The 23,921-nt window shown below is 39.8% G+C and overlaps 1 protein-coding gene across 1 annotated transcript in view; it reads right to left on the bottom strand.

The window, feature by feature from the left end:
- Positions 1 to 2,013: 2,013 nt before the first annotated feature.
- The window catches only part of flvcr1 (FLVCR heme transporter 1), a 23,545-nt gene continuing 1,637 nt past the window's right edge, over positions 2,014 to 23,921 (bottom strand). Inside the window, exons 2-10 of the mRNA XM_034196705.1 lie at positions 23,667 to 23,811; positions 14,557 to 14,697; positions 12,886 to 12,953; positions 10,552 to 10,655; positions 9,466 to 9,576; positions 7,874 to 7,979; positions 7,497 to 7,605; positions 7,184 to 7,251; positions 2,014 to 4,539 (exon numbers count right to left, since the gene is read on the bottom strand). Of these exons, the coding sequence (XP_034052596.1) occupies positions 4,441 to 4,539; positions 7,184 to 7,251; positions 7,497 to 7,605; positions 7,874 to 7,979; positions 9,466 to 9,576; positions 10,552 to 10,655; positions 12,886 to 12,953; positions 14,557 to 14,697; positions 23,667 to 23,811 (951 nt within the window). The 3' untranslated portion in view covers positions 2,014 to 4,440. The remainder of the gene's footprint in view (positions 4,540 to 7,183; positions 7,252 to 7,496; positions 7,606 to 7,873; positions 7,980 to 9,465; positions 9,577 to 10,551; positions 10,656 to 12,885; positions 12,954 to 14,556; positions 14,698 to 23,666; positions 23,812 to 23,921) is intronic.

Consider the following 23,921-nt stretch of genomic DNA (forward strand, 5'->3'; position numbering starts at 1 on the left):
AAATCGAAGATACAAGGCTTTTCCGTGATATTCAAGTGACTGTAAATAGTGAGCAACCATCAGGTAAATGACAAGACATTCAAAGACAGTAAAATGCTTTTATTGTTGTGATCAGACTCAGTTTATTTTGATTTGAAATGTATAGAATAATGTCATCTGCATATAACGTGATTCTAGTTCAACATCATAAAAAAAATGACTTGAAATCCAACAGCAGCTTCACACATAAATGAAATGAAACATTTTGAAACATATTTTGTTCAACAATCTGCACCAATAGAAATGTCTCCAATGCAGTTTAGGGTCAAAAGGATAAGGCTGGCAATATTCTGTATTTGATCATTGTCAATTTATCGAGATGAAGACACTGTATATACCCATAACTAATCGTGTGCTTCAAAGTCTGATATATCTTCTCTCTTCTGAGCCCCATTGTTGTCCAACAACTATCAATTCAAATCAAATCTCTACTGTGACATGTCTCCATGCTTTAATGTTCAAAAAGCTCTTTATTTCTCTCATACTGCCTGTGCTGCAGCACCTCTTCTCACCCTCTGTCTGAAACCAGAGCCCAGTCTGCTCTGATTGGTTAGCAGGCCGGCTCTGTTGTGATTGGTCAACCGCTTAGAGATGTCCCGCCCCTTAGCCTATCACGTACAACGAGTGCTAGCCAATACAAGCGTGAGTGTTACAGAGTGACGTCACTAAGTTATGGAAGTAAACAAAGGACAGCACATGATATTTGTTTTCCAATTCGACCTTGTGAAATATTTTTTGTTAACAATGAACAAATGTTAAAAAAGCATCTTGTAAACAACGTAAAAGTTGGCGGACCAAACATGACTTTTCGGCCTTGAAATGAAAAATATTTTAAAAACCTAAGAGAATTAGAATAGAATAGTTATTAGCCAGACTTGATTGAACAAATACATTAAATAACCGTATGCAAGACTAAAGTGCACTAAAACAGTTTGTGTTATAAAAACTAGACAAAGTCATATATTAATACATGTTTACAACAAATTTACAAAATAAATATTGTAAACCAAAAACTAAGAGAACAGATGTAACAGTTGCCATGTTAAAGAGTCTCTCTCTGCAGATGTTATGTTATTCTGGGAGCTGGAAACATGTTGTAACCATTTCCTGAAACAGCATGTCATTGAGCCATCGAACAATACAGTTTCTTTCACGAGTCATATTTAAAAAATAAAGTAGTATTTTTGGACATAATGCTGCGAAACCAGGATGATGGAGAGGGGAACACGTGAAGCTGTGTGATGTTTAAAGAAAGGGTAGTGGACATTCAGCTTGTTGTGTTGAGGTTGTTTCATTTGAAAGACCATGAACCGCTGCTATTGATTGAAGGATCAAATATAAAAAATAAGCCGAGAAACTGGTTGTTGTGGATGTTTTGATTGTGACCATATGTTGTCTGTTGTTGTTTTTAATTTGACTGTGCTGCTGCCTATCTTGGCCAGGACTCTTTTGAAAAGGGGATTTTTAATCTTATGGCGCATTTCCACTACAGCGCAGAGCTCGCTTTAAGCGTGCCGTGCCCGGCCCGTTTTTGGTTACGTTTCCACTTAACGTAGTTCCGGCTAGCGGGTACTATTTCATAGTTTTTCTGGCCCCATAAAATCGAGGTTCTTTCCGGGCCAACAACCAGGCAGAGTCGGGCTGAGTATGCTAAACTAGAGAGAGAATCGCTGGCAAGGGGGCTACAACTACAACAAGATGAACATATTTGACCGTGATTTAATTGTAATACACGTTTCAAAATGATGCCGAAGTAACAACATACTGATACCGGTTAGTAAAAACCATGAATTAATGCTTTGACAAGTCTGCAGACAGACGGCAGAGAAACACCTTTTAAAATGCGTGTTTTTCTAAATGTAGCTTGGTTAAGCTAACGTTATATATGCTCCGACCGTCCACACTCACAACAACGGCCTACAGACATAAATAAACCAGCGACTGTATTCTCCATGACACAGGCAGTCTGTGGTTTGTACTTGTTTAACTTCTGTCTAGTTTCTGAACAGATATGAGGAGCTGTGAGCTCTGAGTGCTAACAGCTAACGGCTGTGTTGGTTTTCTGTGGTTCTCATTGAAGATGACGTCACGGCTCCGCCTACACTGCGTTACTATAGTAACTGCCCCAGCTACTAAACTGTAATGGAAACGCAGCATAAAGTGAGCCTGGCCTAACGAGGCCTAACCATACCGAGCGAGGCCCTGTAGTGGAAATGCGCCATTAATGAGACCTCCCTGGTTGAATCAAATCAAATGAAACTACCTCGTCGGAAGTTAGAAACAATTACTTGCTTGCTTTATCCTTTGCTGTCGGGGCAGCAACAAAATGTCTTTGAGGAAGATTTCACAACCTTGCTTTAAGAAAACAAGAAGTGTCTTATCTAGTAATCACATCCAGTGAAACAGGATGTGAGCTTTTGGACACAAAAGTTGAAGCATGACCAATAAATACACATTTTCCGTCTATTTAGAAACGTGTTGTACCCATTTCCTGAAACAGCATGTCATTGCCACGAGCCATCGAACAATACAGTTTCTTTGATGAGTCATATTTAAAAAAGAAAGTAGTATTTTTGGACATAATGCTGCAAATTCAGCATCATTCTCACCAAGTAAGAAAAGGCTCTATTCTATGTAACAAAAAAAACTAACATACATCTAAAAAATAAATGAGTATCGTTTGTTGTGCTTCTCCTCTCCCTCTGCTTGCTTTGTTAGTGTAACACACCACAAGATGGCGTTGTCCTCTCGTCTGTGAGCTGTCTGGACAGAGTGTGATAGAGACATTGAAATCACATCTCAATCATAACACTGGGTATAAAACCTAAAGTTGTGCGTGTGTTCCTGATTGTGCACTGAACTCAGAACACTGTTTGGTCTGTTGTGGCTTGTGTATCGCAGTGACTACATTTCATCTGCAGATAGTTATTTCTCTGATATCTTCCTCAGTGTTTCGCTTATTGGTGTCCGGGATCGTTCATAGCAACACAATGGACTCTTATAGGAAGCTCAGAGATGCACTCCTGAAATCGAAGAGACAAATTCAATTACTATTCAAATGGTACTATTTTTTCGCAGTAATCAACGCGCGCTGAATTCGCCTTTTCCTGCTGTAACGTGCCCAGTTGGTCACAAAGAAAGAATTTAAAGCGGCTATCATAGATTTTCAATTAGATGAATGTATGGTAATTCAATATCTATCGCCATATGAGATACCACAACGGTGAAGTATTGCAATATTTATATATTAGCAGTTTTCAAACGGGCTGAATATGGTAATGTTCCTGGAGATAATGCTATTTATTATAATTTCCTTCTGCTGCAGCTTCGCATTAAAAGCATAATGTGACGAACATACATTTACTTATCATGTAGTCACAGGAAATGCCTTTTTTTGTCTCTGACCTTGATGCTTTTTATTCCAAATGTGTCTTCAAATAGTGGACTTTTTAGGCCTTTTTGATCAGCCGAAGAGCTGTTAATATATTTAAGGGAGTAATGGAAGAGTCAGGTGCAGCCCCAGTGACTGACTCAGGGCAAAGATTGTTTGTTTTGCTAGCTATAGTAGCTCCTAATATTCTGGGATGTGCAGTATTTGACCACATTTGCGTTTCCTCCCAGTAAATAGGGTATGCTTTATCAATCAGGACTGAAAACCGAAAGATTACCGCTTTAACTCGTATAGATCGATGTGCCAACAAGAAAAGCTGCAAATAAAGGAGGATTTCGGACCTCCCTGTACTTAAATGTCATAAATTTAGCACAAAGTTTGCATATTATTCTGCCGACTAAAAGAAAACGGGCACAAGCATTCGCAGCTACTTCTTGTCTTGAATATGCAAGCAGCACTAAAGTGCGTTTTATAATGACGGCATCTACCCGAAGCAGCTTGGAACCAAATGTGAGTTGTTCTCCTTCTTCCACAGCTAACATTACCACTGCCATACTTACGGAAAACGTTCAAATGAAGCCCCATGAACAACATTTACAGTAAGAGGATGATTCAAGTAAACTCAGGAGATGTCGGTTCTGTGCAAAACCAAACCAAGCGACTCTGTAGTTCTTCTTCACTGCCTCCAAACGAAAAGTTGGAGTGTTTTCTGTGTACAGCAAACGTGTGACGGCGATCTACGAACTGGAAGTCAGTCCTTGTTTAAAAGGCAGATTCACATACAGTAATCCAACTAGGAGCACCATGCTTCACACAAGAAGAGCAGCAGTAATCCTCTGAAGTCAGCATTCACCCTCAGCGTCTTATTGGTCTCCACATCCAGGGTTTCTAATCATCAATCAGCGTCAATAAAGTTCACCTTTAGGTCCTTCACATGTGTTTGATGCCCACAGATGTGCCCGAGCAGCAGGGAGACCTTCCTCCTCCTGAGATCCAGTGACTCAGCAGCATCACAGCGAGGTTTCACGGGAAAAGCTGACCGAGGTTTCAAGTTTGTCTCTGTTGGTTTTCTCTCCTGGAGAGCAGTCCTCGGGACAATTGGTAGGAAGCTAGGAAAGAGACGGAGAAAGTTAGATGGGGATCATTTAAACTAAACCTAGGAGAAAACATTCAATTCAAAGATTCAAGGCTTTTATTGTCATGTGTACATTAGCTACAGGGTAGTTATAACCAGGGGTGCACATAACTTTGTTGCCCTGGTTCTCAAAGGAGCACCTGGAGATGTTGCTTGGTGCTCATCCTTAAAATGAAATAAACCGTAACTTTTGAGGGGTCTTGACTTTATTTGCCAGACACACGGCACTGAACACACATGCAGAGGTGAACACAGAACACACGTGCAGAGGTGAACACAAGACAACATTAGCACGAGCAGTAATCCTACAAGCTGTCATCACTCCTCCTGACTGTTCTCCTCACTGTCTTCCTCTCTGTCAGACATGGTAGCTGATGATGTAGGCCTACTTCTTCCTCTCTGGTTGAGTCTGCACTTAGCTGCTTGCATCCACAAGTCAACAGCTGGGTTTGGGTCGAAAGTCTCTGTTGTCATCTTAGACAAGTGGATGTAATCAAATAAGTATGTGAACATAACCAATAACCTACCATAGCCAATAACAAATTAATGTAACTTATTTTATTTGTGTTGTTCATTCATATCTTATTTTACCTTAAAAAAAAATTATTTATGCATTTTTTTTTTTTTATCTCCAGTTTTAAAGCATATTTTTGGTTACTGTCCTATAGTATACATTGGAATGATTTCAAACCTGTTTATCCCAATAATTATAAAGGAGTGCCTTGGAAATATGTGTTCACATAAATTGTGACCAAACTGTTTGAACTTAGACTAAAGTGAACTATCTAAACACTCAGAGTCCTTACCTCACTGAGCTGTAGTTATCAGCCTCTCAGTCTGACTGGAGACGACTCTCCCTCCACATTATTGTAGAAACATCTTCTTCTTATATCCATTAGAGCAGCTAGCACCAGATGCTAATAACAACAGCCCTAACAACCCTTCCTACCCTCGCACTTTGGCTGTGAACATCCCCCATTTTCATCACGTACAGCGCCCATCGTACAGGGCAAATGAAACGTGTAACCGGGGTGAAAAGGGTGTTACATTTACTTAATTATGAATATTGTTACATCAAGGCCGAAAATTAGGATGAGCCCCAACGGTCAAAAATGTTTTTTTCCCTCCTAGAACTGCCAGCGCAGCGCCTCCCCGGATCTGGCGCCCTAGGCGAACATCTATAACGCCAGTGCTACGGGCCGGCCCTGAGTTCATATGCAACTCGCAAATATCTTTCTCTCTCTCTCCTCTCTCCTCTCTTTTCTCTTCTCCCTTCTCTCTCCCCCTCTCTTCTCTCTCTCCCTCTCTCTCTCTCAATTTTGGTGCGCAAATGCGCCTTTTTTCAAATGACCCGGTGCTCTTTTTTTGGCGGAGGTGCGCATGCGCACCTGCGCACCAGTTATGTGCAATGACAATGAAAATCTGAGGTCACAGGCTCCTCCAACAGTGCAACACAATAAAACAGATCAATTAGTGCAAGTCAATACATATAAAATATAGTAGAAAACATCCAAGTTATCGCTTTAAACTCTCCAATAAACTCTCAATAAACCTGACACAAAACAGGCCATGAAGTTGTATGACTCTCATTTTATATATTTATGTGATATTGTGATTATATCACCTTTCAAATTGTTCTTAAGAAAAATGAATATCAGTGCATTCAAACACCACCAGGTGGCGCCAAAAGAAAGCTAAGTTAAAATCCTTCACATGCAGGTTTTAGTGGTTGTAAATTGAGGTAGCAGTAACAGTTTTGAGGAAGGACACTAGAGCGATGACTCAGTAGGATGATGGGAAAATGACTCAGATTTTATGGTTCAAAATTGTAAAAACGTTCTCGTCTGAAGGGTGCAGGGAACCTGGGGGGGTTCTGCTGTTGGGGAAGGGGGATTCAAGGGGAGGAGGATTGTATAGCTTTGTTTGTGAAGAGGACAGATACACAAAGGAGACTTTATATCAGAGTGACAGGGGAGAGTTCAGGGAAAGAGGAGGAATGTTGAAGACTGTCTGGACATAAAGCCCCTCCACAGGGAGGAGGAACTCTGAACAAAGACCCTCTGAACACTGTCCTTTAAAACGGCTACAGAAAGGAGAGGGGGATACACTTTACAACTGGATCCTTACACTGGACATTTAGAGCCAAAATCTGGTATTCAGCATTCAAATCTGTATTAATACTAGGGATGGGAACGATTAATCGAATATTCGAAATTATTCAGGTATTCGAATGTGAGTTATGAATATCTTTATTGTAATTTCTTTTTTTTCTTTTTGGGTGGGGTGCCTAAGTTGATTACATATTATCAAATGGAATAATTCAATGTATACGACAGTGCCATAGCTAAGTGTGTCAGGTCTAAAGGTGTGTTTTGCTCCGCTCACCGGCCCCTCACAGCGGGCAGAGCTGCTGATCTCTCTCTCTCGCGTCAGGTTATACTTCACTCGCGTTTATGTCCAAGATTTAAAAAATGTATGAGGAATGTATGAGGAATTGATTAAGAATTTTAAATAAATGTGATGTATTTTGTGAAAGCAAATCTTGAAAGTCAACAAATGTAAAAAATTGACTAAAGAGTCAAAATGTTTTTGTGTATTTTGTGTTTTCATGTACTTACAGCTTGCAGGCGGTTGTTTTCTGCTCCCATGTTGACGCTGTGTCTTTTCAGATCTGACTTAATAAAGGCTGAAACATAAAACGAGGAAATTACATTTACATTTCAAATAGAGAGTACATTACATACACAAATACACACACACCATCACTTCAGGGGACATTACATTGACTTACATGCATTTCCTGGAGACTTATCCTAACCTTAACCATTAAGGGAAGCCAGTCCCCACACGTGACTGTGTAAACAGATTTAGGTCCCCACAAGGATATTAATTATACACACACACATACATACACACACACACACAGCATACCAGTGAGCAGTATTCCCAGAGAGATCCAGGCGCAGAGGAACAGGTTTCCGATCAGAGGACTGCGGTGTGTCAGTTGGCCCTGAATCAGAGTGAAGACGATCCCAAATAACTGCAAACACACACACACACACACACACACACACACACACACACACACACACACACACACCACACACACACACACACACACACACACACACACACACACACACACACACACACACACACACACACACACACACACACACACACACACACACACACACACACACCACACACACACACACACACACACACACCAATTGTAGTGAGTGTTGCTTGACAGAGAGGAGGATAAACAAAGGATTCTGACTGTGATAGAGTTCACTGTGCGATACCTGAGCGAAAGCGTTGAGGAGTCCCGAAGACGTCCCCTCAGACTCGGGGTAAGTGATCTCCACTCCGAACTCAAAGCCCAGCGGCAGGTACCCCGTCATGAAGAACCTGACACACACACACACAACACACTGATAAACATCAACAAACAACAACAACCCAAAGAAGTAGTCCATGGCGATGTAATCTGAGAGCCAAGGGTTTTTTCAACAACGCTCAAATGCATGAAAATATCTGTTTCGATTGTATCTTCTATTATAGTATTTTTTTTCCATCTCTATATATTTATTTAGGTGCTTTTAAACTATATTACATGTTTGTTTTTATTAAAAATAACCTTATTAAATAAAAATACAAATGTTTTATTTTATTTTTAACATGTTTATATTTCAAATCAGGAGTTATTTTAGGAGTTGTACAACTGAAGGAATATTACACAAATCCCATTCAATACGTAATATATTATTACACAATTAATATAAATGATTACATTATTTTGTCATTTCATTTTCATTTGGTTTCTTACGGTTTTAGCCATCAACATAAACTTGTACTGTAGGCTGTGAAGCTCAGTAATAGACAAACAGTAAAGCATGACGAAGGGATCGACTAATACTCATTGTGCAGAGTGGTTGATCTTCTTCTTTATGAGATCCAGGGAATAACTGGAGCTGATTTACGAGCCGACGTAATTATTCCCCCGCCCTTGAATCACTATGGAACACTTGCCCTCCTATTGGCTAGGGCTCCAACACATTGTACGTGTACGTCTAAGCGGTTGACCAATCACAACAGAGCCGGCCAGCTAACCAATCAGAGCAGACTGGGCTCTGGTTTCAGACAGAGGGTGAAAAGAGGTGAAAAATAAAGAGCTTTTTGAACATTAAAGCATGGAGACACTACATACTGATATACACCTGAACATCAGCAGGAGAGGACTCTTTAAAGTAGATACACTACATACTGATATACACCTGAACATCAGCAGGAGAGGACTCTTTAAAGTAGAGACACTACACACTGATATACACCTGAACATCAGCAGGAGAGGACTCTTTAAAGTAGAGACACTACATACTGATATACACCTGAACATCAGCAGGAGAGGACTCTTTAAAGTAGAGACACTACATACTGAGATACACCTGAACATCAGCAGGAGAGGACTCTTTAAAGTAGAGACACTACATACTGATATACACCTGAACATCAGCAGGAGAGGACTCTTTAAAGTAGAGACACTACATACTGATATACACCTGAACATCAGCAGGAGAGGACTCTTTAAAGTAGAGACACTACATACTGATATACACCTGAACATCAGCAGGAGAGGACTCTTTAAAGTAGAGACACTACATACTGATATACACCTGAACATCAGCAGGAGAGGACTCTTTAAAGTAGAGACACTACATACTGATATACACCTGAACATCAGCAGGAGAGGACTCTTTAAAGTAGAGACACTACATACTGATATACACCTGAACATCAGCAGGAGAGGACTCTTTAAAGTAGAGACACTACATAATGATATTAATCTAAACATGAGAAGAATATGTCCTTTTTAAATCAAATTTGACAGACTTACCCCAGAGCTCCAGCAGTGAAGAAGACCAGGAGGATGTTGTCGAGGTTCAGAGTGAAGGTGAACACGATCATGCCCAGAAAAGACAGGAAGTACACGATCAGAGTCGTCATCCTGTAAAACACATCACACACACTCAGTTATTTCATTACTCTGATTGGCAGTCACCAATCAGGGATAAAGTGCTCCACTCCTGATCATCCTCTGCATGTCAGGGTATGATTTATTTCCCTCACACTTGATCTGACCCGACAGGTTTGGTTGGGACGGGATTAAACGCCCTTCAACTTAAGTGTCTCACGTTTTATTTCACTCCTCATCAACCTCCCAGCTGTACGACTTGTTTTGTTCTCAAACGAGCGTAAGACACGTGAGACAAATCGTTGATGAAGCTTTAAGGGAAGTCTCAGTATATCTCAGGATTTCATTGATTCCAGGGAAGAAAAACCACCCAAAATTATCTGGTTTGTTATATAGAAGATATACATTAAGCATTTCAATAAATCCTCACAGGAGAAAGTCACAAGAGAGACCTTAAAACAAGCTCTGTTGTAGCATCAGAAAAATACATTAATGCAGGGAGTTTTATCCAACTGGCTGTATCCTTAAAAAAACAAGAGTCTATAGTTAATTTGGTTGTTAATATTATAGATTGTGGTCAAAAGTAAAAGAAGGCTCCCTCCTCTCTTTGGGATATCACAAACACATTCCTTGCCCCTAGAAGCTCTGCTATGTTTAACAGAGCCTTCCCCTCTAGGTCTGCATTAGAAATGTAAACAGATCAAACACCCAACGTTGTAATAGAGAACGGCAAAGGATCAGGAGGAAAAAAACACTGAATTTGTCCATAAGATGTTTGTTTATAAGTATGTGCAGTTGTTCAAAAGAAAATATAAATGTACTGTAGAGATAGAGATTGTATTCGAAGTTTGGCAAAATATCAACAAAACTTATTTACAGAAAATCATCAGATCAGAAATCATTTTAATGGTATAGCGAATATAATCTTCGAAAAATGACTGCATTGCAAAACACGTTCAATGTTTAACAAAAGTTGGGAAGATTAAAGTGTGTGCAGGTGTTTCCTACTTGTATGTCTTGGTGTAGTCCAGCCAAAGCCCGCAGAGGACGGAGCCGACCATCCCAGCAACAACCAGAGTCAAACCAATTCTCCCAGCATTCAACTCCTGGTTCTGAGGAGGGGATATAGGATATGTTATTAAATTGTTGCAGTGTCAGTGATGATGTATTTTTTAAGGCAGACAAGTTAGCATTGCAAGGGTTCCTTTCACAAAAAGTCAATGGGATTTTTCGATTGGCTTTTGGATTATTGCAGAAAATAATGTGGCAAACACATATTTATATTCAGCAGGATAATCTCCACATATAAACCACGTTATTACTTTTTAAATAAAAAGCTAACATTAGGCAATAAAGCAACTACAGCACAGTCACATGACTTCACGTCACCACCGCTAAGCTAAAGGCGGCTAATGTTGGGCTATAAAGGAACTACAGCACGGTCACATGACTTCACATCACCACCGCTAAGCTAAAGGCGGCTAATGTTGGGCTATAAAGGAACTACAGCACGGTCACATGACTTCAGGTCACCACCGCTAAGCTAAAGGCGGCTAATGTTGGGCTATAAAGGAACAACAGCACGGTCACATGACTTCACGTCAGCACCGCTAAGCTAAAGGCGGCTAATGTTGGGCTATAAAGGAACTACAGCACGGTCACATGACTTCAGGTCACCACCGCTAAGCTAAAGGTGGCTAATGTTGGGCTATAAAGGAACTACAGCACGGTCACATGACTTCACGTCACCACCGCTAAGCTAAAGGCGGCTAATGTTGGGCTATAAAGGAACAACAGCACGGTCACATGACTTCACGTCAGCACCGCTAAGCTAAAGGCGGCTAATGTTGGGCTATAAAGGAACTACAGCACGGTCACATGACTTCAGGTCACCACCGCTAAGCTAAAGGTGGCTAATGTTGGGCTATAAAGGAACTACAGCACGGTCACATGACTTCAGGTCACCACCGCTAAGCTAAAGGTGGCTAATGTTGGGCTATAAAGGAACTACAGCACGGTCACATGACTTCACGTCAGCACCGCTAAGCTAAAGGAGGCTAATGTTGGGCTATAAAGGAACTACAGCACGGTCACATGACTTCACGTCAGCACCGCTAAGCTAAAGGCGGCTAATGTTGGGAACACAGACTTTTTTTCAGGCCAACAACCAAAACAAAACCCATTGACTTCAAGTTGAGCATCAGGAAGGGCTAAAATGCTGACTAATTTCTGGGTTTAGGCCTCATCCACTCCACAGAAGCCTCAGTGGGAAAAAAGCTGATTAAATTATTTTTTAATAACACTCAGATCAAATCTTACAGGTGGACTATAAGCCACTCACATGTTCTGTACGTGTGTGTATTTGTGAGAGGGGTTTGGGGGAGTCCCGGATTTGCAGTGTTTCTGGTGGGAGAGGGCGGTGAAGTCATCTGACAGTTCAGCTGAGAGAGTTTTATAAGTTCATGCAAGGGTGAACTGCTGTAAGATTGTGTAAAAGGGACAGGGATGGGGTCTATTTCTAAGTAAAGCAGAAACTGGACAAGCATCAGCCTCACTGTCAGCAGTCATTGTGTGTGTGTGTGTGTGTGTGTGTGTGTGTGTGTGTGTGTGTGTGTGTGTGTGTGTGTGTGTGTGTGTGTGTGTGTGTGTGTGTGTGTGTGTGTGTGTGTGTGTGTGTGTGTGTGTGTGTGTGTGTGTGTGGCGACAGCGTTATGGTGGGCAGCAGGCATGCATGAAAATCTCATCGAGGCCATCAGAAGTGTCTTTGTTCTTTCTGTCTCTTTTTCATCTCTACATCCAGTTTCCACTCACTTTTTTTTACTGTACATTTAAAATAAGAATGGAAAAACTATAATTAATACAAATCAGCTTAATGGGGCGAAATGGTTCAAGCATAGCTGGGGTGGAAAGGGTGTTAAACACAAAAATTGGAAGCATTGAAGATGAACCTGCATTTTGGAACGGATCCAAATTGTTATAAAAACAGTTTTACTTATCGAAACTTAGCTACGTTGTTGGACCTGCTTTGTATCTGCAATGTTTCCCTTTGTATATATACATAGTCGTTAAATGCTCATGATGTAGCATCACCCATCTCTTTCTGTGTGAGTACAATGAAAAGCAGAGTCACATTCTTTGGAAGTGCGCATATGCTGGTCAATAAACTAATAAAAAGCAGTTAAAAACTCTTGTAAAAGGTTGCAAGTGCACTTTAAATGATGATGCCATTTAGATAATTGACAGACATAAATAAGAGAATTCTTTAAGAGGAAGGTGAAAGAGACAGGAGAGCGGTCAAGAAAGATGATTAACTGCCAGCTTTGTGTTAGTGTGTGTTTTTACCTTGTAGCAGGCCATGATCATCTGGTTGAGAAGTGTTGAGACAGAGTAGTAGGAGCCAGTCATTATACCTGCGGGCAAAACACAAATAGAGTGCATCCATTAGGGTTATAACTGAGTTTGAAGATAATGAATGTGTCTGGTTCAGTTTTCTAAATCTAATTCTGAATGCAAAAACAGCCCAAAGCTTAAAGGTTTAATGTAGAAAAGTTGGTTTTCTAAAGATCATTGTCACTGTTCTCCAAAAAAGACGCATGCATTAATGTTATTAAAGAGTGCATGTGTTGTAGGGCTTAACGATTAATCGATTTTAAATCGAAATCGCGATTTGAAATGATGCGATTAACAAATCGCAAAGACTGCGATTTTTTTAAACTTATTTTTTATTTTATTTTTTTACAATTTTATTTTTTTTACAATTTTATTTTTTTCTTTCTTGTGTGTCAGTCATCCCCACCAATCAGAAGTGCTGTGCTCCACATGTACCAGCCATTGTTAATCAATCAGAAGTGGCCCATGATAGAAGGTGATAGATAGATTGATCCAATCACCTGCCCTTTCCAAATGGCTTCCAATGGAGCTTTAGATGGTTTGGTGAACCATCAGAGTCAGGTTAGCAATGCTCCATCACATGTTTCTATTACAGGGTGAATCTTAAACTGAAGCTTGACTTTAAAGCAACCCAACGGAAGTTTCATGTAAGTTTAGTTCTTTCACTCGTAGCTCGGGCTGCGGGGTGCTAGAGACGGGAGCACGTTGATGCGACCTTCCTAGCCGGAGATATGGCCGCATTTTACAATAAACTTCCGTTGGGTCGCTTAAAAATAAATATCGCAATTCGAATCGCAATATTTGTCAGAAATATCGCAATTAGATTTTTCCCAAAATCGTGCAGCCCTAATGTGTTGGCATACAAGTATATCTGCTGGTGTACCCTTGTGATTTTGTGTATTTCAGTTGTTAAGTCAGTGCTAATGAGGGTACATGAATACAACATTATGACATTTTCTTTAAGTAGGCTAGTGAAAAGCTGAACAAAAATCAGCTCGACAGTTGATACAAACAATGTATACACTGAGGGATTTAAACAATGAGAACACTGAAAAAGAGGTTGTTAAGGAAATCAAGGAGTTAGCCTTCTTGTCTCCTTTTAATCTTGTAATAATCGTGTACTAGTGGAACAATGGTGGCGGGTACAGACAAGTTCATGAGCCAAAGCGAGCAATTCAATTATCCTGGAAACAGGATTTTAGCTGGGTATGTTAGAGAATGTGGGCAAAAACATCCAGTTAAATTGGCCTAAAAACAGATTTAACATTACAATTAACTTTGGCTATTTGATCACTGCTAATAAATACAACTATTTGTTTAAAGTGGAACGTAATTTTTTTACTTTGGACAAGTTATTGAAACAATGAACCCTGTCAAAGAGAGTTTGGTGTGTCACACATGGAGTAGTCACATGAAACATTAGATGAAACATGTACTATGTTTAGAAAAAGTTCTCAAGCATGCCTTGGAAAGCAGAAGGACTTCATTTTCCTCATATTGTGTGCAATCCTACCCTACTGTAGTTTCCTTATGTCTTTTCAAGAGTTCAGACCATAAAGTACTTGATTAGAATAGATACAAAACAAATGTTCCAATTAATCTGGTGGTGGTTTCTTCTCTTACCGTAGCTGACCAGCAGGAGGACGAATGCTTTGTTCTTCATCAGGTTGACCATGGACTGTTTGTAGGAGTAATCTTCACCTGGAGAGTCTGGGAGGACAGCCTGAGCATGACTGGGCGGCAGGGGAGGCCGGTCCCTTATCACTGAAGACAGAAACACAGTTTGGGTTAATAGAAAGTAGTTTTATAATCAGGCTATTACGTTATCATTATATTAAGGGCATAACATGGTCTTAATGGGGCTCTATTCCGCTGATGTTCAGGTTCATATCAGTATGTAGTGTCTCTACTTTAAAGAGTCCTCTCCTGCTAATGTTCAGGTGTATATCAGTATGTAGTGTCTCTACTTTAAAGAGTCCTCTCCTGCTGATGTTCAGGTGTATATCAGTATGTAGTGTCTCTACTTTAAAGAGTCCTCTCCTGCTGATGTTCAGGTGTATATCAGCATGTAGTGTCTCTACTTTAAAGAGTCCTCTCCTGCTGATGTTCAGATGTATATCAGTATGTAGTGTCTCTACTTTAAAGAGTCCTCTCCTGCTGATGTTCAGGTGTATATCAGTATGTAGTGTCTCTACTTTAAAGAGTCCTCTCCTGCTGATGTTCAGGTGTATATCAGTATGTAGTGTCTCTACTTTAAAGAGTCCTCTCCTGCTGATGTTCAGGTTCATATCAGTATGTAGTGTCTCTACTTTAAAGAGTCCTCTCCTGCTGATGTTCAGGTTCATATCAGTATGTAGTGTCTCTACTTTAAAGCGTCCTCTCCTGCTGATGTTCAGGTTCATATCAGTATGTATAACACACTACAGGAAAGGGAAAACTTCAAAAAGCACATCATAATTAAATGATATGTTTATCGCAATGTTTAAACATCTGCTCAACAAGAGTACTTATTATGACAGGACGAGGCTTGCATGTAAATAAAAAAAAACGTCCAAAACATTTGACCCACTTTCATTAAATGCTAATGCATGCCGTCTTCCCTACATTACCACAAGTTCCACTGAAACTGTATCCGTTTTAGAGTCGCGGCATCCGTTTGACTCTAAGGTCAGGTATCAGTATGAAAATCAAAAACACACCAAACTGTGCTTGAAATGGATCATCTATACACATCATACCTACTTTTATTATAGTCAAATGTAAGTAATTAGCTGTGTGATAAAGTAATGAGGGTTGCCAGTGCAATTTTCCATATCCAAAACTGAAGAAACCGGTCTAACATAAGCCCCAAGGTCCCCGCCGGCGGTACTTTAGTTTTTTTTTTCACGACACTGTGTCTCAGGGGATCTTAATATTTAAGAACATATTAATGTGTTATACCAGATTAACGGAAATAATCTCAGCTAACTGACGATACAAACCATTTTTACCGGAAAAAAACACAAGTCTCATAAGAAGCATCTAAATGACCCCGGAGCGAAAAATGCTAACCTATTACTGCACCGATAATCACTCCTAGCTCCCTTATTACTTATCCTAGGTGCATATCCAACACATCGTTTATGATCGCAAGGAGACACAGAATCTAACGTTGCCCACTTCAACACTGAAAGATACAAACTCGCGACGTTATCAACAAAAACGTACATCAAAACAAGTGGCGCTAGGTAGCCCACGACGCTAACATGGCTTACCTTCGTCTTTGTCTGGTCTAAACTGGTCTTCAATGGCATTAAAACGATACAAACGATGCTGTAGTTAATCCATAGGTTAATCCAATGTGACTGCGTCCCCTTTGAAATGTTCTGATAATCCATAAGCAATAAAACAGCTTTTCCGTTGCTTGATATCAGAGCAGCGATATTTCTCCCCTCTGCTGCCAGCTAGCTTGCGCAGAGAGGCCACCTTTTGTTTTTAACATGAGTGTGTGCGGGACGATTTCCCTTGGATTCTATTGGCTCTAAAGGTCAGCAAGAGATGTCACATGTTAAAATTGAACAAGGGGGGCCAGAGATATGGAAAATCCACCCAAATGACCCCAGAAGAGGGTTTTTTTGCTAAATCTGTCTAAAAAGGTCAAATATCACTTGTTTTGCATCAATGTTGATACAGGGTACTTATGATATGTTGTAGTTTGGATTCCTAAAGCTTTTAGTCTACTAACCCATCATCCAAGGTTAGTTTTCACCAGTGGTGTAGTGGGGATTATTTTATTGGGTGGACGGGGCGGGGAGACACTATGGACACGCTCGTGAACTGTCAAAGGGGGGGGGGGGGGGGGGGGGGGGTACTGTGTCGCCTGTCAGCGCATAGCGCAACTTAAATGATGCCGTTTAGACAATATAATAACAAAGGGACGGTGCCGGCCGTCAGCGAACCGATCCGGTCTTTCTGCGCGACTGTCATGCGGGACATAGTCTCAATTTGTGGGACGCGGGACAAATAATAAAAATGCACACACACGGTGCTCCACAAACACACACACGCATACACACACGCACACACACACACACACACACACACACACACACACACACGCTTCTAATCAAGTTGCATACATGCTTGAGCTACGTTTTTATTATAATTACTGTGAAATCTGCCTATTATGTTTTCGTCAGTATTACAACAAATACACACTTGCAACTGATAACACTGGCAATAATTGTATATTTATTAGACTATTAAAAAAAAATTCATGCTTCAAATAAGTGGGGGTACGGTGTACCCCCACGTCCAACGCCCACTGGTTTTCACTATAAGTACCAAATATTTTTTGGACGGACACTATAATTTACAGTTTTTTACCATGTCATTTTCGAGCCTGAAACCTGAAAAACAGGCTTGGGGCTCATCGCATTGTGTCTCATATTTTTTTAAAGCCAGAGGGAAAGGAAGCCAGTATAAACTCACTATTTCACTCTCTCCAAAACACCAGGTATTGTTCATATGTAAACACATTCTTCACTATAGGTCTTTCCCTAACATAATCCTATTTTAGTCCTAATCCTGAACACAAGTCTTAATCCTGAACTTGTCACTAGGAAGTTTAAGGAGCAGTAAAATGTGGAAGATATCTGGAGAATGTACAACCTTGTGAGATCTAGTCGTGAGAAAGGCAGAAACACATAGAGACACACCTTTGTTCTTTTTCAAACGGCATGCTTCACCTCACATGACTTTAACGGCAATACGAAGCAACTGTAACACATGGCGACCATGAAGTAAATGCAAAATCGTGCAGCCCTACACAGCATGTATGTTAGTGTGTGTGCGTGTGTGTGTGTCTCAGATATATACAAATATATATAAGACATGTCTGTGAAGTGTTTTGCTCAAAATACCAAACAGATCACCCATTCTAGCCATGCCTCATATCCCTCTATTTCACTTCCTGTTTCAAAAAGGGCTGATTTGGGGTATAAAGCTTTAAAAAAAAAAAAAAGGAGGAGGGGGCTGAGCTCATGCGGGACCCGGCAGCTACTGTCTAAACTAAATACTGCCGTGATGAAACGCCATATCATGGATTATCAAGGATTATTTCTGAAACAGTATGGAGCTCAAAGGCTTTCTCTCTTGCCGGTTATACCACAAGGTCATTTCCTTTTTGTATCCAGGTTCTTCACACACATGCTCTGTGCAGTACAGGTTAGCTCTGAGTGTTAGCGATGCTAATGTAAACATGCACCGACCGTCCAAAACAGTCGGTCATCGTTTCTGATAGCAACATTTCTGATTGGGCCGTGGGTCCACATTTCAGATATTACGTCATATCGGACACAAATCTGGATCAGCTCCGTTGTAGCCCCGTTTTTAGAGATTTGAGTACAGAGGAAAAGAGAGAGGGTTTTATTTTCTGACGCTGCGTGAGTTCCCCGACACACCAGGGACACATATTGATGTATAAGAGACATCAAAAAGTGCATTTTGCATGATGGGTCTCCTTTAAGACACTGAGGCAATTCATAGTGCTTCACATAGGCATTTAACACATAGTACTAAAAACAAAATAAACACAAAAAGACAATTCACGATTGTGTGTGTGTGTGTGTGTGTGTGTGTGTGTGTGTGTGTGTGTGTGTGTGTGTGTGTGTGTGTGTGTGGTGTGTGTGTGTGTGTGTGTGTGTGTGTGTGTGTGTGTGTGTGTGTGTGTGTGTGTGTGTGTGTGTGTGTGTGTGTGTGTGTGTGTGTGTGTGTGTGTGTGTGTGTGTGTGTGTGTGTGTGTGTGTGTGTGTGTGTGTGTGTGTGTGTGTGTGTGTGCAGGGCTCGACATTATAAATGGCCCGCTGGCCTGGAAGCACTATTTAGACACCCCGGGCCAGCATAACGTACTTTCCACTTGCCCCACTAAAAATATTGCTTTAAAAAAAAAATGTCCTGTGGTATTGGTATTTTGACTAGCAATTTTGTTAAATTGTTTCGTTTATTAACGCTACAACATAGCGTTTCGTGAGTCGGTTGTCGTTGTTGGGTGAAGAGCAAACAGCTGTTTGCTGCGGAGGGGGAACGTGCTCCTTCACTACAGACTATCGCGCCACCTAACCATTCGCCAAAATGTTTTTAATACCACCGGTAACCGGCCAAGTGCCGGGCAAAAAACTATCTTCAAATAAAAGAAAGTTACCGGAGGAGTTCAAGGAGAGTGACAGGGACCATGAGAAGAAGAGGGAGAGAACGTTTCAGCCAGCTTGATCGATGGAGTTGGTTTCTAGTGGTGCAGTGACGCGTCCTAAAACCCTTTTATAATCTATCAATTAGATTTATGATTCGAAAATTATAAAAATAGGGTAGACATGTGAATATTATCCGGCTGAACGAAACGTGCATTTATCAAACAGGTTTGTTTTCCACAGACCTTATTTACAGCTATTTTCCAAAACCCTGTGGAGAAATCCCATTGCTTTTTTGTCGAGGAAACCATCAGCTTACTTCCTGGTTTTAGGACGCGTCACTGCACCGCTCTATATGATGCCAATATAAACAAGGTCTATTGCTCTGTACATCAATGCCGACCTATGCTGACAAGTAAGTGAAGAGTAGAGAATATAAAGGTATTGGCTATAGGGAAATGTCCCAGCAGATAATGAAGGTTCTAATCTATTACATTACATTACTAACTCCTAATGACAGGAAGGCAGAAAGCGCATTATACAAATAATAATACTCATAATAGCAGACATTTTTTAACAATGACTACAATATCATTATTTTAATAAACCAAATATGAACAATTGAGGAAAATGAGGAAGAACTGATGATTCAAATGCAACCTGATCTCACCAGAATGCGTGACTCCACCACGACTCCTTAACACCGCATTGCGTGGTGGAGTCACGCATTCTGCTACATTTACGTGTCGGCACCACGCAAAAAACCCCAATGTAAAGTGAATGAGGCTATTTTGTCGTGGTGCACACACGCATTTCTACAACGTCCTGCAGTGAGCTTTTATTCTATAAAACGTTTTTAAAATCTACTTTATAGCTTGTAGTAACTCACGGGAGGCTTCTTTTATTTTATTTGTATTCATAATAATTTTTATTTTTCGTCAGAATGTATTATGGTGCATTAGTTACGAATTTTTGTTCTCAAAAAACAGTGCATTGTGTGTAATACAACTGTGATTTTTATTAAATTAGTTAGTTTTTAAGGAAGGCCAGAGCTTCAGCTGGCTCCAATAGATTGTTCCCTTTAGTTAACGTTATTTAAAAGATAATGATCATGTCCCCTTTATTGTATTACGAGCGTCCATTCCCATTGGATAACGGAGAATTTTACACCCGGAAGTAAGTATTCTCCTTACTGTCGATTGATTTTACAGTGATATCTGAACTACTCATCAACTCAAAAACACCAAATTATCCTTGTTAATTACACAACATTGATTGATTTAAATTGTCTACAATGCTTTTGTATTTTCCCCCTTCGATTCGGAGAAACAAATATTTTTTTCGGAGTTTTTGGATGGCAGAAGACACTACACTACCCAGAATCCTCAGCTATCGTTTGGGACTACATGTGCTCAGCTTGACAAACCCCGTGATCAGTCCTCAAGCTCTGTGATTGGTTGACCTTCAACTGCATTCCATATGAAAAAAAACGTTTCGTAAAAGATAAAATCATACTTTATTCAGCAGTGCTTGCTTTACTCTTTGAAAGTCATCACATGAATGCATTGTAATAAATGGTTTGGCTGCATTAAATATTACACATCTATGGTAGTTCTTTATTTATCTACAGAGATCGGGCCTCAGAATAGACCGGAAACTATTCTTTTACCGTTCTGTTTTAATTTCACAATAAAGTTAGTAGTAATAATCTGTTTTGATATTATTGTTTTTTATTAACTACTAGACCGCTGGGTCAGACTGTTAAGACCATCTTTTCTGTGTTGCTGTGGGTTTTTTCCATCGCTTTTGTGTTACAAATATAAAAACAATAACAAAATATATCCGTCGTAAACTAAACCGGAAACAGCAGTATATTTTATTTTGTTAACACTGTAAACTTGACAGCTTTTTAACCCAAACCACCTACTGGTTAAAGCACGTTATTACACGTTTGGAGTAATTGCAATGCAGGTAGATTATGTTGCTTTTTAATGACTGTTTAAAAATGCCTTTTTCTTAATGTCTTTCATTTTTGTAAAGCACTTTTGAATGTGTTATATTTGATGAAAACATTTAAATATTAAGAGTACATACAAAATAGTGGGAAAGTAGAAGGTCAATGATATAAATATAGAATAGAAAATATCAAGAAGATACTGTAAATAATATCTACACTAAAACAGTTTAGTGCCTGATAGGAGGATGTGCAAAACAGACAAACTAATAAAGCTTTATTTAAACATTAAAGAATACTTTAGACTAAGGTCTTCTTTTAAATAAGAAAAAAGCTTTGGGGGTATCTATCTACAGATACATATTAAGTCTGACAAAGTGCTTAACGTCTAATATATTGCATGGTTTGTTTTGGAACTTGACAATCAACTTTCCTGCAATGTTAACTATGTTGAAGCATTTATTTTAACCGATATTATACATATTTATTATATTCTTATAAGATGTTAGATAGAATAATAAATGTGCAGAATATGACAGTTTAATGGTGGAGGTATACACATATTGATAGATGTCTTGTAATGCACTGTTGAGGAACCTGTGACCCAAGTTTTGCATTCATTGCATAACTACACTGTAGTTGTGTATATGATATGTCAATAAACCTTAGAAAATCTTGAAAGGGATGTGCAAAATATCAATTATATACAGTCTTTAATTAACGATTAGAGAATAACGGGTAATGAATATGCTTTATACGGATCTGCAGATAAATGTTTAGTCTTCTCAAGCACCAACTATCAAATATCTCTCCTGATTGTTGGCACTTGACAATCACCTTCACTGAATTTTACTCAGGTGTAACTAAAGTCTGATTTAAGGGTTGTTTATATTTCACATCATTAATCCAAATCTGTAAAGTAACTAAAATAAATGTAGTGCAGTAAAAACACCACGTTAACCTTAAAGGAAGCCCTCAGGATTATAAAAGACCCCCATCACCCCAGCCACAAACTGTTCTGTCTGCTGCCGTCTGGCAGGCGGTACCGCAGCATCCGGACTAAAACCACCAGACTCAGGGACAGCTTCATCCCACAGGTCATACTATTAAACACCTGATATTTGAAACAACATCCATAACATTCATCTGGCTGCTACATATACATTATTTATCTAATATATCATATTCACAATGTAGTGACTGCTTTTTTGTCTTTTGTTTTCTTAGTTATGTTCTCTTTTATATGTGTGTGTTATGTGTTATGTGTAACGTTGCTAACTTCTTGGCCAGGTCAGCATTGAAAATGAGATTGTATCTCAATGCTTTTATCTGGTTAAATAAAGGTTAAATAAAATAAAAAAAAGATTCCAATCTGTATATAGACTCTTATTGCACTATTTCACTATTTTTTCTGTGTATCTGTTGTATTGTGTTGCACTGTTGGAGGAGCCTGCAACCTAAGGGGGGGGGGGGATAGGACACGTTCGATTCCTGTTTTGAATAGTGTGCCGTCGATGGGTTTCATTCCATTTCAAGGTGCTTTTTGAGCTCCGTGTAAACTTCGCGCACTGCCACTCCAACATCCAATCACAGAGCTTGAGGACTGATCACGGGGTTTGTCAAGCTAAGCACATGGTGTAGTCCCAAACGATAGCTGAGGATTCTGGGTAGTGTAGTGTCTTCTGCCATCCAAAAACTCCGAACAAATATTCGTTTCTCCGACTCGAAGGGGAAAAATACAAAAGCATCGTACACAATTTAAACCAATCAATGTTGTGTAATTAACAAGGATAATCTGGTGTTTTTGAGTTGATGAGTAGTTCAGATATCACTGTAAAATCAATCGACAGTAAGGAGAATACTCACTTCCGGGTGTAAAATTATCCGTTATCCAATGGGAATGGACGCTCGTAATACAATAAAGGGGACATGATCATTATCTTTTAAATAACGTTAACTAAAGGGAACAATCTATTGGAGCCAGCTGAAGCTCTGGCCTTCCTTAAAAACTAACTAATTTAATAAAAATCACAGTTGTATTACACACAATGCACTGTTTTTTGAGAACAAAAATTCGTAACTAATGCACCATAATACATTCTGACGACAAATAAAAATTATTATGAATACAAATAAAATAAAAGAAGCCTCCCGTGAGTTACTACAAGCTATAAAGTAGATTTTAAAAACGTTTTATAGAATAAAAGCTCACTGCAGGACTTTGTAGAAATGCGTGTGTGCACCACGACAAAAGAGCCTCATTCACTTTACATTGGGGTTTTTTGCGTGGTGCCGACACGCAAATGTAGCAGAATGCGTGACTCCACCACGCAATGCGGTGTTAAGGAGTCGTGGTGGAGTCACGCATTCTGGTGAGATCAGGTTGTTCAAATGTTGTAGTACAAGTAGTAATGTAGTTTGTGCATACATTACTATTGCAACAAATGTGTTCATTTTCTTCATTATTAGTCGATTTTTTTTGGACGAATGCTCCGGGCCAGTGGTTACAATGGTGGGGCCAGTGATAATACAATTCCACCGGCCCGGAGGGCCAGTGGAATTTTACCCTTAATGTCTACCTCTGGTGTGTGTTTGTGTGTTTGTGTGTGTACCTAGAACAGTGAGGAAGAAGAGGGTGGTGGAGAAGGCAGCGGTGCCGTAGAACATGATGCTGATGTTGTGACCCGTCAGCTCAGGATCATCCGGGGTGTTGGGAACTAAAACTGGAGGAAGCAGGAAGCCGATCGCTGTTCCCAACTACAACAAGAGAAAGAGAGAGACACATAGATTGTTTATTACTTTTATTTTATATATATATTGGTGTGTGCTATCATAGTACACATTTCAATTAAGCATGTAAGTATTTA

The sequence above is a fragment of the Gymnodraco acuticeps genome, unplaced genomic scaffold (genome assembly GCF_902827175.1).
Source record: "Gymnodraco acuticeps unplaced genomic scaffold, fGymAcu1.1, whole genome shotgun sequence".
NCBI lineage: Eukaryota > Metazoa > Chordata > Actinopteri > Perciformes > Bathydraconidae > Gymnodraco > Gymnodraco acuticeps.